Below are 16,398 nucleotides of genomic sequence, written 5' to 3'. Positions count from 1 at the left end.
TAATAAGCTTCAGTTGTTAGACAGTGCTTATCCTGTGTCCTTCTTTTTTGTGCTGCCTTTGTTTTCCGTGCTGGTTCTAAGATTGCTGGCATGCATACATATGTCATAGGAGAAAACTTGAAATACACAGGGAAATAATTCTGTGGCTGTTCTGGAAAATTTGAGAAAACAACACGTTTTTATCATGTATGTTACGAGTCCATTGGTTTGACGTACTGATGAACCCATAGGCATTGTGAACAAGTAAGATTTATCTGAATTTAGTAAATTAGCAGCTTAATCCGATCACTCAGCTTTGAAGGCACTGACCTTGGCTGGATGGTTAGGGTACATAAAGCATGACCGGTCTAGAAGATAGCTGAGATGGTAGATTTTAGGGCCAGTGGGTGGGCTATGACTATGCTTCTCTGCTTGAACAATGCATCTACAATACTGCAATATAGAACAACAAAATAAATAAAATATAAATCCTGGATAATCCGGGGTATAGAGAAATACCATTGGCACAGACAAATTTATTTCCTTGCGTGTCCTCAATGTCTTAAACCAGGGCCCGGTTCGAGTCCCTGCTGGGCTCCCTGCTGAACCGATGTGCAGAGCTCATCGACGAGGTCCTGCAACAGGCCGGCCTTGATGCTTCCGACATCCACAAGGTGAGTGCTGACCTTTGTCGCGTGAGAGAACCAAATCTCAGTGCAACTGGGTGCACAATTATTTTGAACTGCACACTCATTATTTCTCACTCCTCAGCAGTGTTAGGCTTACCAAAGTAGGCACGCAGCGGTGAAAGAGGTTTGAAGTATGGCTTGACGCTTTCATGTGTATTTTTGGCTTTTTGCGAGTGCAGCTCTTCACAAGGAATGTTTATTGCACTGCCTGTTATTTCTTTCCTGCTTTTGCTGGAGTACAGTGCTAGGCAGTAGCAGACATCTTGAACAGGGATAGTTGGAGAAATCATTTTGAGACCTCATGTTTCATAAGGTAGCATGCTGATTGACCACATCTGTGCACCTCTGGGCCACATCTGTGCACATTAATGAACCAATGCAGTGAAGGACCGATTTTTCAGACATGCCCTGTAGCTCGGACGCCTTCACGGCACTGCCACGTACCCCATAGAGTCAATGTGTGAGAACGTCTGAAATTTAGGACGCAGAAAACCTTCACCATCCAATTTTCTGGACATTTTGCCATGACCGCAGTTCCGAAACGGCATTAAATGCCATTTTGATTATCTTGCCGCCTCAAACCGGCGCTCTCGCCCGCATATCCGCTGGCAAACATTCGCTACCAATCTTCTTGCTGTTGGGTGGCACGTTTTTCTTTGAAACAATACACCACTGTTCGCGATAGCACCTACTCCGCCTTTGTAATCCTCACCAGTGGCTTCGAAGCTCGGAAAGCACGGTGCATTGCATAATTGAGGTTTCCAAAGGTTAGCTTCGCCACAATGCTGTTGTGTTACGCGGTGACGCATATGCATTTATTGCGGTGAAGTATACCAAGAGTGAGAAGGGGTGACTGTCATGGGACACTGTATATTTTGCTTAATTATACACGCATGCACCCACCGTCTCCCATCGCAGTACGAGCACCGATAGGCCTAATAAGTGTGCTGGTAGGCCTTTAAGGCTATTTCAGACATACTTGTGGTGCTTAACCCTTTGACGGTCAATACGTAAATATGTGGCGCCGCAGACAAGACAGAAAAGGTGGATGCTGTATATTTATGGCGCCGTGTGTACGTTTAAAAAGCATGCCAATTTCCTAACTCTTTCTTTTCTGTCATGTGCTGCCAATATGTGGGGATATAGGGAATTTTTTTCGCGCGCCTCCCTCTCTCTGTTTTCGTTGCATGGTTTGTTTTAGCGCTAGTTTTCTCCCGCGGGTCTATATACTACAGCTCACGCATTGGGGAACACGCGTGCAGGCGGCTGTTTGGATTTTGTTTCGCAGGTGGTTTCAGCTTTTTGCGCTTGCAAAAGTGACGGCTATCTCGTTACTAATTGCTCTAAGGGCGATCGCTTGTTTCTCCCTCGTTTAGTGCTCACAGGGGTGCGCAGAGGAAGGATGCCGCCATGTGTGCATTTCCGTTTCTTTTGTTGTTTCTTTAAGACTCACAAAAACTAATTGCCCTAGCTGGTTGGCGATAAGATGAAGATTTGCGGAAGTTTGTCACGTGTTGCCTTTCTTGATGGGCACACAACCAAACAGTTTTCTTGAGTGTGCACACCTACGCAGTTTGATTACGCTATGGACGTACATATTAGTGTAAGAGCAGGAACATTTGAGGCTTGCGAAATATTCTCGTGTGCAGAATTTGAAAGGCTTGAACTATGTGCATAAAAATGCATCATATTTTTAATTCTGATAAGTTTATTTCCTTTTTTATTCTTGTTATTCATGAATGAAGAGTGCATATATACCAGCTCAAAAGATTTCTCATTTTGCGGTCACCGTAGAAAAATTACGGTAAATTTTGTTCGAAACAAGTCCCTAAGAATTGGAATGTGCAATAAAAAAATCGACCCTGGGCGGTCGCGTACGGCAAAAAAAATCGACCCTCAAAGGGTTAAAGCTCCTGGGTGCAGTAAAAGGCATGCATAAATTTTTTTCAGACTACCTGTTTCTTTTTTTTTTTTCTGACGTTCTTGTGGCCCCTAGGGAGTTCAAAAATCGTACACTGACTGTATTAATGCTTTGCCTGTCATAAACATGAATTAACAAATGCTTCCAAGCGCTTCACACTTGCGTATGTCAGAAGTCAGAAAATCTATATACATAGAAGAGCAGTGACATAATGAAATAATTCGAAAATGAGTCTTGCCGATATTGGTGTGTAACAATGACATGCCGTATTTACTCGAATCTAGGCCGACTCCGATTCTAAGAAAAAACCCCGAATGTCCGAAGCCAGAAAAAATAAAAAGACTTACACCTCAAATGTAGGCTGAACAAAAAGTGAGGGCAGCGTTCACAAAATGAAAACAGCATTTATTTAATATAATCATGTCGAGCTCACTACATCATCACCGCTGCTAGCCTCGTACGCTTGCGGACGTGCGCAAGCTTGCGCAGACAGTGCAGCACGGCTTGTACACGTCGAAACGTGGCGCAATCTCAGTGAACAACTCCTCTCTGTTATCGTGCGCTTATCTTCCTTATTGCTATCATCTCCTTGTTGCGGCAAACGCAGCAAGCATCTCCCGTTGTCCCCTCCAACAACGGACGTTTTTCTCATCTATGTTGAAGTCCTGCCCGGATTGAACGTTTGATGCTGCCTCTGCGGCAAGTATGACTTTTCAACTGAAAGCAGCACTGCAGCGGCATCACCTGTTTGAAGAGGTTTATTAGCGGCTCCTTATGCAAAGACACAGCGACCTGGAATGGCGAGGCAGCTCGAAGCACCTCCAAAAAGTCGCCAGAAATCAGCAGCCCAAGCTGAGCCAAGCCGCGCGTTGTCAATGCGGCTGTACCACGAGATGCATCTTCTTCACAATCTCCCCCCGGACAAAAAGAGCCATCCTGGCAACAAGAATCGGGAGGCAGAGGGTTGTGGTAGGGCTTGAGACCCGTGACGTGCGCAATGTCAAGTCCACAGCGGCGCTAGTCGTCAAGTGGTGACAGTGGCTCAATGAGAAAATTCACCAAGGATGTGTGCTCCAAGTCTTGGTAAGGCCTTTTGCATTTGAGTTTGTTTGGAAGGGGACAGACAGCCACACAAGAGAGCCTGGAGCATAGGTGGTGTTTGGAAGCAAGTCGGTGCAGTTTTCTTTCTGACGCTGCTGTTGCTCTGCCGTAAAGGTGTGCGCGCAAGCTGGCAGCATTCTTCGACTTGTTGGGCGATGTCGGACACAGGTAGACACTCAGAGGTGCAGCACGGTATGAAAAGACCGTGTCGATGGTATGCGTATGCATAGGCTCGTGGTCATACAGGAGGAAGAAAGTTTAAAATACTGTAGTGGCCTGGATCATGGCGTTGTACATAAACGTGATGAATAGAAGAATGTGGTCCCAGTTACCATCATCAGATGCCACGTACATCGAGAGCATATCACCAAGTGTGCGGCTAAATCGCTCTGTGAGTGTGTTAGTCTATGCCGTGCTTGTCCGATGAATAATGTGGCATTCCGAAAGCAATCCTTCGATGACTTTGTAGAATAAGGTGCGACGTCTATCACTGAGGAGTTCTCGAGGTGCACCGTGTTGAAGGATGCAGCGATGTAGGACGAAAGAGGCTACATCCCGCGCTGTTGCACTTGGTAAAGCAGCAATTTCGGCATAGCTTGTCAAATGGTCAACAGCAACTACTATCCACCGATTGCCGTCTGGTGTCAAAGGAAGTGGGCTGTATAGGTGGATGCCGACGCGATCCAAGGGTCTGGCAGGGCACGGCAGCAGCTGCAAGGCACCAGATGAGTGTAAAGCTGGCGATTTGCGGTGCTGACAGTCAAGACAGCTTCGGAACAATCTTTTGTACAAAATTGTACGTGCCACTCCAGTAGTAGCGGTTTGCAGCCTATCGGGTCATCAGTAATGTCTGCATTTGAGCTCGTTGTGGTAGGCAGCAGTTCAGGCTCTTCAGTTGCGGAGCCAGGCTCATTTGGACTGCAACTCAAGACTCATTTGGAGTCGGACTGCGAAGGCACCGTTGGTGCCATTCGACGTGTACTGTCTGTAACTTCACAAGAAGGACTTCTTGCAGCCAGCAGGGCGCTGTCTGGAACGCTTACTAAACAAACAAGCACAGAATGGCGGGACACTGTCCGGAAAGCAAATTCAACAAGCAAGAATGGGCCATGCACGGTGGTGCCAGAATGGATGTGATGATCGCGATGTTGATGCGACCTCACAATTCATACAAAGCCTCCAGGATTGGCATTTGCAGTTAAATCTCTGAGGCACGGTGCTGCAACCAAGGCAAGGCCTCAGGGATTAACATCTAGTGTGTAATCTCTGAGGCCGTACTTAATATCTCGTCGAGGTTGCCAGAAGAGATAATAGCAGCAGAGTCGGCGTACGCTAAAGCCACAGATGGAGTCCGGATAATCAAATACAGTCAACGTCCGAAAATTCAGGCAGTGCGAAAAGATGAATGCATGCAAAAAACCGCACCTTTTTTTCTTTTTTCTCGGATCTAGAGGTAAAGGGCGAAGTACCAATCTTCCGAAACCCTGCCAAAGCATCAATGAAGGTGCTATAAAAAGAGGCGTTCAAAAACTCTGTATGCAGCCGACTGCCGGTTTATTATGTACATGTGCATCGTCAAGCAGCCAGTGTTACAGCTGCAGTGGCTTGAAGAACTTGTTGATTGTTGTTTGGACGGCGTTCCGGTTGCATGCGATCATATTCGCCTCGATCTGAGGAAGGGTCATGTCAGCACTGTACACCGATGAAAAAATCAACAGTGCTCGCATCAACTCGGCACTTGTAGGCGGCACAGGCATTGGCTCCTCATTTTCAACATCATAGTCTTCTGAATCCCCCACAACCTGACGGACTATTCCCTCGTCAGTCAGTTCTGCGCAGAAGTTGAGCTCGTTGTCAGCGTCAACAAACTGTTCAAAAGTTATTTCCGTGGGTATGGTACTGCTTTCTGCGCTTCGATGCCATCGGCAAGGACGACGAAGACGGAGTGGGGGCCATCGAAGGCAAGCGAAATCCTCAAGTTGCTAACAGTGGAGTTCGCTGACGAGCGTCGAAGCACCTAGGCCTAGTGTTTCAGAGCACACTTGACACAACAGCACAACCACACACCACGCTAGCCAAAACGTGGCCTGCACAAACCGTGGCGCAAACAAACGAAATAGCGCTGCTCCGGAAACTCCGCCGTAAGCGGAAGTGCGGCCATTTGCGGCAATAAACATAGCCAGCGTGGCCAGACCAAATCGGTATGTGACGGCTAGATCTGGCTACTTGTGGTTCAAAGCGGTGATATGCCTCGGCTGCAAGTCGATTTCCTTCGCAAGGGCACTGCGCGAGGAGCCAAAGGACCTTCCGTCGCATAAAAAAGTCAGGAAAATTGGACGGCGGGGGGTTCGAGCGTCCGAAACTTCAGATGTCCTTATACATTAATTCTATCGGGCTCGTGGCGGTGCCGCGAAGACATCCGAAATATCAAGCATGTCCGAACATTTGGCCGTCCGAAAATTAAGTCGTTGACTGTATAGAGATGGTGGCTGTCCAAAATATTGGTTGTCTTTACATATGAAGTCTATGGGACCATTGGCGCTGCAACGAAGCTGTCCGAATTACCGAGCACATCCAGATTATCAGTGTTCGATTTATCGGTCGGCGACTGTATCGCAATTTATACTATAGTGTAGCACCAATAGTGTGCAGTCATTCAAAGTCGATCGCACAGTGCAGCAGGTTGAGGCTTACTGTAAAGCTACGTAATTGTGCAGCCTCAGTCTCTTAAAGGTGATGCGTGGAACATATTTCCAAATACTAAAATTATCAGTTTTTCAGTGCTTCGATGCCAAGTTTTGTTGGTTCACAGCATGCGGGTTCCACATAATTGTTTCCTGATTGTAAGTTTGTTATACTTGAAGTCTTCGAAGTGATTAGATTTTGTAGCGTCTGCCCAAGTGTGTATTGTGGTGAGAGGCATTGTGTTTCCCTTCTCCTTGCCTCACCAAGGTGGTGCTCTGTGGCGGCTCGACAAAGGTGCGCCGGCTGCGCAGCCTCCTGGCGTCACGCTTTCCCATGTCACAGCTCCTGGACACCCACAGCCCCGACGAAGTGATCGCCCTGGGTGCAGCCATGCAGGTGTGTTGCTTGTGTCAACTCGGTGCAAGTATCCAAGCTGAAATTGGGAGGAACAGTGTGTGTTGAAGAATAAAAAAAAAACACTCTGGGCAGGCTACCAGTTCTTATAACCCCTTCAGGCACCAAACAATTCTGTCCATTGAAAACTTGTTTTCGTTACATTTATTGTATCTATGGGTGGGACTACTGCGCCAAACGCCGAAGATTGACAGAAATCGCACCACACTGGGCTACAGCGGCTTTGGCGTGTGTGTTCCAGCGGTGGCCTCGAACAGCAAGCAGACTCATTCTTCAAAAGAGTACAGCCATTCACATTCCGCACACCGTGCGACGGCACCTGTTATGCAGTTTCTCGTAAGTTTTGCGCTTATAACACTAAACTTTTCAGTGCTTATGGCAAGCGGCCAGCCCGTGTGCGGCCAATTCTGGCCGTCGGTGCTGCTGTTGGAACGGCCGGGGTGGCTACATTTAGAGCGTGCTAGAATACAGTTGAGTGAGCCATGCGGTGTGGCCCTCCCTAGCTGAGACGCAGTATGCTGAGGGTGCTGCGAGCGAACTAGATATTGGAGAAGCGCAGACTGCAGCAGGTTCAGGTGGTCGGCGCCTCTGTCCCCAGGGCTGGTGTAATGTAAAACTGTTCCAGTCTGTTCTTGTGCCCACATGGGCTAGGCCCAAGCCATTTTGACCTATCACAAAGGGCTTATGGCGGATTTGGAATGAAAACAGATTGGAATAGCTTTACATTATTCCAGCCCAGGGTCAATTGCAGCTGTCTGGGTCTGCGGTAACATTGGTGACCCAGAAATTATGTTACTGCATTGATTGGAGCGCTCAATTTGTGAATGGTTTCCGTTATCATCGTGAGCGTCGATGTGGGACTACAGTAAAAGCTCGTTAATTCGAACCGCAAGGGGAAGCCGCTTCAGTTCGAATTAACGAAAGTTCGAACTAACGAAAGTGAAGGAGAACAACAGTACACTGCGATTTGGAAGCAGTAGGGCATGTCAGAAATTTGGCAAGTCAAAAAGTGATGGCGTGTGCCGCGGGCACACGCCATCTTCGAGTCGAAGCTCTGGGTCCGACTGTGCCACACCACCGATGTCCAATGAAACGAACGTTAGCCGAGGCTTAACACCATCACAATGAATCGCGATGGCCGATGCCTCCTAAGCTGAAAACAGAGGTGCACAACCGATGAAGACTGCCGAGACAAAGACGCTAAACATGTGAAGGTGGCGAAGGCCCTGATTCGTTGGTTCTTGATTGCAAGCGCAGCTGCGACGTACTTGATTCGCTGTGTTTTGGCGCTTGCCGTGCCATCTCCGCACAGCATTAGCAGCTGTACAAGATTTGCGAAGCCTCTGAGATTCGCAGCGGGCAAGAAGTCTTGGAGGTTACGCAGAACGGAGAGGCGGCAGCCGCCGCTGCCTTCTGGCTGACCCTGCGTCGGTTAGATTTTTTTCCGATTTTGCCTTCTCTCGCCGTTCTCTCCGTTTCGGAGGCAATACAGCCTTGTGTGTAGGCAGTAAGCGCGTTTCTCTGGCCGTGTGCCAGGCGACCGTAGTTCGAATTATCCGTGAGGGAACCTTCTCGTGTTCGAATTAACGGACTTTTTTATACATGGACTTCTGTGGAGCTTGGCCGGACCAAATCGTACAGTTCGAATTATCCATAAATTGGAATTATTGAAGTTCGAATTAACGAGCTTTCACTGTATATAGTTAGATCGTGGTTCCACCGATGTTTTTGGCTTTACAGGAAGGCATGCGCCATGCTGCCTATCGACCCACTCTTCCATATTCTAGTACGCTATAGCTACAAAACACGCTTCTACTGCCCCACTTTCTGACTGGCTTGCAGCAAGGCAAAACTTTTTCGGTTATGTAGAAATGGCTTTCAGGAACTGCAGTAGTTAGTAACTCTGGCTTCTCCATACAGTGTACTGGTGAAGGAAGATTTCCAGGCACTTCATCCACCCTGTCGAGACATTAAAGCAAATGTATTTATAAAAAATGTCTTGGGCTGCTCTTCTAAATTTTGGATTCGCTATTGCAGAGTGCATGTTTTTTTGTAGTTGCTACCACTAATTAAATATTTACGAGCAGTATTACCAAAATTTGCATGCGCTAGGTGGCTTCAGCATCAGGGTAATGTGCTTCAAAACTCAGCTTAAGATGCTTAAGACAGTTGCAGTACAGTGCTCATGTTGGTTTATTCTTTGTTCTGTCATGGTTTCGAAGCACACTGCCATATTTAAACACGATAGCATTAAGGACGCCATGTCACAGAAAATCCGGCTTCGGCATCTAGCGTCGTATGTCATTTTGGCAAAAATCATATGGAACCACGCATACCCAACCATGCAGGCTCTCCATGCAGCGCAAGGAAGTTACTGAACTAATCGAATTTCTTAAGGTAAAATACGTAAGAAAATGGTAAAGTACGACTTACACACAACCTACAGCCATGATAGCATCGGATTGTAATTTGAATATATGAGAAACTTACCTAATTCTGTTATGCGGAAACTCAAAAAGCACAAACCCCTTTTCCAGCATTTCTGCCATTCATAGAGCAGTCATAGTCTTTGACATTTGCGCATGCCGGCATGCACAAATCTTAGACCATAAAGCAGCGGGCCCAGTTCCTTGCAGCAGCTGCACATGGTTCTTGCCTCCGCTGCATCGTGGCCCGTGCAAGAGGCCGCGTTTCTACAAGAAAGCTCACCTTTGTGCATAGCGTTTGCGGCCAGCGCTTCCCAGTAAACATTACGGTTACATAAGCTGCAGTTGCCGGAAAGTGTGAGAAGCAGTCAGGGATCTTTCAATGCTATTGCATTCCACTCTTAAAAGCGAAGCTTAACTCTCCTCCAAATTTTTCCATATTCCATTATTCCACCAAAATTCAGATTGGCCTGCTCCAAACTGCTCCAAAGTGCAATTTTACTTGCTCCAAACTGACTTTGGGCAGTCCCACCCCCGTGCATGTTCAGAATCATCAAAAGCCTTCAGCTGCAGAACAAGTGAAAAATTTTGAGCGGCGCAGTGAGTTTTTTCATGTTTCCAGAATATGGACTTCATGCAAAAACCCTCGAATGGGATGTCAGATATGAGAACATCAGCAGTTTCCTGTCTAACGTACAATGAAAGCACCTAACAAGCCACTTGAAAAAGTGAACCCACTACACAGGTCGCACAGTCAACTGCAACTGGTGACCAATGCTCACACCAGCGAGCATGACATGCCCGTCGCCACACCAAAACGTCTCATGAATAGCTTCACCTTGCTCGCTCCACCACCCCCACATAATATAAACGTAAATTTCTTAGATGCCCTGCTCCCGTGCTACTTATTGGTTCAGTAAGCTTGCAACTGCACTCGCATGACTGAAAAATCAAACAGCAAGCGACTGGCGAAGCAGTCGCTTTTCAACCAGGGTGACCTTTTGCGACCAACTTGGTAGCACAAACTCTGCAACTTGCCAATGTGAATGAGCCCTTACTGCGACAGTGGCAGGCTCTCGCAGTGGACACGGCCATGTCCTCAAGCAAAACTTCTCAGTGCAAGCTACTGCTGTGACATTGCCTCCTGTGGACTCCGAAATACATAAGAAACTGCCTTTAACAGAGTCTGTGTGGTGCACAAAACATCACACAAATTGCAAGGCTCAAATGTTCATGATACCTCAGCGGTTAGTGTAAGATGGTGGTGTGCAAAGCTAATAGTTTCCTTTGCCCTTGTCACGGGTGGCTGGAAGGACAAACAGATGCAGCAAACCCAACTTTCAGCCTTTCACTGCTGTCATAGTAACAAAATCACAAGAGCATTTCAGCTCGTGAAAGATGAAAGAGGCTTCTGTTCAGAAGCCAAAGCTTTCTTGGATCTCTTTGCCCTTTAGGCTTTCTTCTTTTTATGTTTTTATGCGGTTGGGACCCTTTTTTCTTGTGCCACCCACTTCTGCAGAAGCACCCTGGTCTCTTTCCAGTTCCTAGCCATTAGTATCGGCTGCACTGTCATGACACATTCTGTGTGCACTCTTGCAAGTGTCCTAATTGCACTGCGCAATTTGCATTATCTTTTTCTGGTTTTCCACACACCTGTGTCATGTCCATTGCAGGCAGCTCTCCTGTCCTCTCGGGGCGAGTTAGTCCGGGACGTTCCCCATCACGTGCAAGTTCCAGCCCTTGCCTGCAGTGTCTGCGTCAAGGTGAGCTCGCAGAGAAAGCCAGCTGGCCTCTGCTGCCTGGCTTTTAAAGCATTGCATTTGCATGAGCATAATGCAAGAGTTTGTGTGGTCATCAGTCAAAATTCTTAAGAAGCAACTTGCATCATATATAAGGCTGTGCATCAAATTTAATACAAAGTTCTCCACTTATGCTTCAAGAGACACTAAAGAGAAAATTAGCTTGAGCTGTACTAGTAAATTACATTTTGATGAAGTGAAACAATGCTTTCTCAGCCTTAATTGGTGAACAAATTCATTTTGCTAACTCTGCATTGCTATGCCAGCAGCCATTGCTCATATCGGTCCGACTAGCAAGCAATGAATAGCTGTAACACTAATCGCCATTGTGTAGCTTATTCGTGCTGTTTGTAGTGCACATACTCCCTCCCACGTGTATGTGCAACTATTAAGGAGTTGGCTTTTTCGCAATGCTCAGTCGCATAGTCGCTGAGCTTGCTGCATGCCCTATAGACTCGTGTAAAGGCCGCACTTTCTTTTGCAACGTTAGTGAGGTGCAGCCCTTAAACAGGACCGAACCTTTTCATCAAAATGGTGCCGGTGCAGCCTTGACTTGTACACACCCCCCATCCCCGGATGTACCATTGCATCAGAGGTCACCGCACAGCTCTCGCCATCTAGTAGCGGCATGCGGAAGTACGCAGCGAGCGAAAATTCGTCGAAGCGCGTGCATGGCATCGGGGCACTGAACGCAATTGCTTCTCCATTGAAAATGTTTTCTTTTTTCTCACGTTTTTGACTGCCAAGTTGGGGATGTATGCATGTGCTATTGTTTTCAAGTGTGCGTCTCGACGTCAGTCCGGGATAGTTTCTGCAGACATTCTCTGGTTTGTGGCATTTTTCTCACACAAGAAAAAGAATTGCCAACACAATGCAACAATGGCACGCTTGCTGCTTTATTAGGAGCCAGTTGCAGATGAAACTGAGCCCGGCACAGCATGCACGTGGTTTTGAAATGTTTCAGAACAGACAGCACATTAGTGGCGCAGAACTTGGCGTCACTTAGTTACGTCACTGTTGGTGGGAAGGGCTAAGAAGCAGTGGTTTCAAATTTAAATTTATATTTAAAATGTGTACTGAGAGCCCAATATTGTGTGTGTGTGTGTGTGTGTGTGTGTGTGTGTGTGTGTGTGTGTGTGTGTGTGTGTGTGTGTGTGTGTGTGTGTGTGTGTGTGTGTGTGTGTGCGTGTGCGCACGCTAAATCATATTGGCTCCTCTACTTTTAAGTTGCAATGATAGGCCAAGAAAAGTGGCATGGCCATATGATGACTTCTTTAAAGGCCAACTGCAACACAGTTTTCAACAATTTAAAAAGCCCAGTTTTCAAGAATTTAGTCGCAGTAGCCACTGTAGAAAATTTTATGCTTTAAATGCAAGTAGGTGCATCACAATACGCTCGCGAAAATTGATGTTTTTCATACCAAAACTGAAAAACAAAGGACACCCCCCCCATTACCACACACCTGAAGTGACGTACAATGTAGACTGTAGAGAACCAGCCCCTGTATCATCTGCTTCCCTTGATTGTACCATGCCCATGTATCAGCAAACAGGCCCCGCATGTCTGCTAGCCACTGAGTTAGTATACTCTGCTAGCTGCTTCAGAGTATACTAACTGGCCAAGATGCTTCATGCTCTGTGCTGACACCGTTGTGTGCCTGCAATGTTCTTATAATGAAAAGCATTCTTTTCTGAGTCGAGCCTATCTTCTGTATCTGGTTGTCTACATTCAACAAGCAGGTCCTGGGTGCATCTAATCTCTGCTCGGAGATGAAGAGCACATTGGGGTGACCAAACTAAAAGCACAGATATAGTCCGGTGTAACAAGGAGGTGATCCACATGCAGCACAGTTATGCTAGATCGGCGAACGTCGGACGGTGGGACAGAGTGCACGATGCACTAGCTCGGCTGACCAGCCTACAGCTCACTGGAGCAGGCCTACAGTTCACTAAAGCAAGCATGCAGAGTATGCATCTTTGACAAACAACGAAGCATTCTGCCGCACACTGGTGTGCTTGCACCGTGGCACCGACTGGTCGCCGCTCTGCCACGGGCCATGTTTAATGCACTGAATTATACAGAGGACAAAATATTAGCGCCGCCAGCTTGGTGTATCTGACTTCGACAGCCGCTGCCCTCCGCGTTGCAAACACTGGACTACATCCCCCCACCTTAGCTCACCTTATAACGAGTCGACCGAGCAGGCAAATACTGCCATGTACAGTATAAGATGGGACGTAGAGAAGGCTCGGCACAAAGTGCACATAAAACCACGGCCAGACTCCAGCCTCTGTAAAGTTTTACCCGTGTAATTACCATATTTACTCGCCTAATGATCGCACTCGCGTAATGTTCGCACCCCTGAATTTTGTCACCAAAATTCGATTTTTTTTTTTTATTTCCCGTGTAATGATCGCACCCCGAACTTGCCGCAGTGATATGTCGTGTGCCAAATCTAGCTAATAATGATCGCGCTTACCATCTGTCAAATGCTACGCAAACGACTCTTCAAGACAAACCAAGCGGTCTGCACGCACCAAACTTTCTTTAGCACATGCCCCATTTCATTCCTTTCATTACTTTCCGCACTTCCATGACAAAACAAAACAAAAAAAAACCTACAACCACATTTGTCTTTATTATGTGTAGGCTTTTTATAATGGTTGTGGTCAACATCAACAACAATAAAGGCGCCTTTCGATTCTTCTCGTCTGCACTCGTGGGCACGCAACAAACCGCGAGCAGCAACGATAACAGCCACGTTTACACTGATGCATTAGAGGTGTACCCCATTCATACATCGACGCTGGTAACACAGCTAAGATATTCGCCCACCCTTAGCGGAAACGTGCCGTATTAGGATAGTAGTGAAGACAGATGTCGCAGTTTCCACAGCATGCTGGCCGTTTGTTTCTATGTCACTGGCAGCTAAGCGCTCCCATCTGTTTCTGTCCCCTCAAAGTGGACATTGCTACATTATTGCCACAAACTTGCCGATATTAACGATATTATTGATTACACATATGGAAGAAACTGTTTCAATGCACGTAATGTACTCACGAGAAGAAAAAAAAATCGCGTTTGGCTTGCTCCACCGGCCGCCATTTTTTTTGTGTGTGTCCCGCACTGCATACAGCAGCATCCGCCTATTTGTTGACCTGTTGTCATTCTGCAGCAAACACAAAATGGGAAAAAAAAAATTTTTTTGCGGGAAATTTAATCTGTGTAATGATCGCACCCCTGAATTAGCATCAATTTTTTTTTACAAAAAAGTGCGATCATTATGCGAGTAAATACGGTAAATATGTGTTCGCTTTGCCGGCACTTTTCAGACTGGTGCAGAAGGGTCAATGACTGAAGTGCTAGGACGAGGAACGCCAGTGCCTGCACGGTGGCAGCAAGCGGTGTCTCGGGCGGAAGGCGAGAGCAGTGTCATGCTTGAGGTGTATGAAGGCGGTGGCGACGGCCAAGATGCCACTCTTCTAGCTCGGGTGAGTAATCATTGTCATCAAGAGTTCGGCAGCATGTTACACTCCTGCAACACGTGAAGGCGAAAGCCTGCTGAACACATGGAAGTTCGTTAGGTTATACGATCAGAGGGGTTGGACATATTGCAAGATATAAGAAGTCGCAGGGTGAAGTAAAGATATGGTGCTGTAGGTCGACCTCCTCAGTGACACATGCAAGCACTTAATGCACTACCTAAAGATTCTTTTGCTCTTTAGTTCATGCTTTCTTTCATTTCTTCATTCATATTCAGCCATTGCATCTTTGCTTGCTACGGGGCTAGTAGCCTGTCCTGCAGTGACTGGCGCTACTGTGTGCGACCTGCGCTGTGTGTGTTATGCTTTATTTTACATTTATCATCTTGCTCTTTCTTTCTTCTCTCCTTCACTTCTTCCTGTCTTTCGTTTCTGTCTTCTCCTTTCTGAAGAGAAGGCAGGCGTTGTGCCCCTTCCAGTTGCCAGCCTGCTTCTCGCTTTCCCTTTCCTGCCATGTGTATACAGCGAAACCTCGTTATTACGAACACCACATTAACAAATGTTTCAGAGATTCCCTGCTGACTTCCTATAGTTTCAATGTAAAAGTATTTCAGTATTACGAACTTCAGAATAGCGATAGCGAACTTTTCAGAATAACGATTGGTAATCAGTTGTTTCCCTGTGATGTTAACGCCACACTATGAACTAATATTCTGAAATCTGGAGATTCTTAGATTTCCGTGTATCCTTCACGGCAGCCGAAACAATAGACTAGCAGATGACAGGGCGTAGAGAGCGAACATCGTGGCACCTGGGTACGGAAAACCTGAGATGGCACCGAGAAAGAAAGAACGTGGGCGAGCGCATTCTCTATCCAGAAAAGTGTTGCCTAGCAAGCAACGGAGGCATGTCTGTTTCTTCTTTCTGCGCATGCCTCTTTCTTCTCCACTTCTTTTGACGGCCACACTATTGGAGAACCTCATTTATACATTTTAGAAAAAAAAAACAAGAGAAAGAACATACGATCCGAAGTAACTGAAAAATTTGACATACTCAACTATTGTTGACATCTACATAATTCGAAGCACCGCGCAGATTTTGCTCCATGAGACACCAATGCACATTAGGCCAGTGGTGTTCTGGTGGCCAGAGATGCGTTTTGTTATCCTCTTGTGTGGTGTTTTAAGAGGGTTACAGGAAATCAAAACGAAATAGAGCTGGTGGACAGCACTGGATGTCACCAAAGCGAAAAGTGATGCCCACATCGCTCCGCGCTGCCTGCAGCAGGGAATGGTGACGCATTTGGATTATCAGCTACTAAAAGCGCGCGGTACGCTACCAATGGCACTACGCACCACATGTTGTAAACAGATAGGTGAAGATACTTATCGCAATAGGTTTCGTGGAGATTTGCTTGTACCGAAATAAGAAACAGTGCGCACCGTCATTTTCACGTGAGACGGGCGGCTGTGTACAGTTCTTAATCGCGTGCGCCTCGCGCCTTTTTGTTTACAGATGATCTAGTGGCCGGAAAATGCTTAATGTGATCGCAGTTTGGCAACATACTGAACGCTGGTGCCAAAAAATTGTGTTTTCCAGGAATACGTAAACCGGTAAAAAATGAATGTAACTTTATTGGGTCAAAAACAAAGGTTGCGGCACTAAGCAGACGAAGACAAAGTGAAACACAAGCAACATATACGGGTGCCCATACATGTAGTTTGTGTCTCACTTCGTCCTCGTCTGTTTAGTGCTGTAACCGTTGTTTTTTTTAACTCATGAACCAATGAGCTCAGCAACAAATTTTGTTAAATCCTATTGGGTCTTTTTTTGTGTTCTTGATTGTGAACGTTGGCACTGGGAAAATGTACGGAATGGGAATGTATCAACAAGGTTCTCCT

At 46.6% G+C, this 16,398-nt stretch overlaps 1 protein-coding gene across 2 annotated transcripts in view; it reads left to right on the top strand.

Annotated features, from left to right (window-relative positions):
- The window catches only part of LOC135899471 (heat shock 70 kDa protein 14-like), a 67,077-nt gene that overhangs the window by 31,399 nt on the left and 19,280 nt on the right, over positions 1 to 16,398 (top strand). For both annotated transcript variants that reach the window (XM_065428744.1, XM_065428745.2), the window contains exons 9-12: positions 551 to 653; positions 6,643 to 6,771; positions 10,889 to 10,978; positions 14,348 to 14,506. In XM_065428744.1, coding sequence (XP_065284816.1) covers positions 551 to 653; positions 6,643 to 6,771; positions 10,889 to 10,978; positions 14,348 to 14,506 — 481 coding nt within the window. The remainder of the gene's footprint in view (positions 1 to 550; positions 654 to 6,642; positions 6,772 to 10,888; positions 10,979 to 14,347; positions 14,507 to 16,398) is intronic.

Source organism: Dermacentor albipictus, chromosome 6, assembly GCF_038994185.2.
Source record: "Dermacentor albipictus isolate Rhodes 1998 colony chromosome 6, USDA_Dalb.pri_finalv2, whole genome shotgun sequence".
Taxonomy (NCBI): Eukaryota; Metazoa; Arthropoda; class Arachnida; order Ixodida; family Ixodidae; genus Dermacentor; species Dermacentor albipictus.
This window is presented reverse-complemented; position numbering and strand designations above follow the sequence as displayed.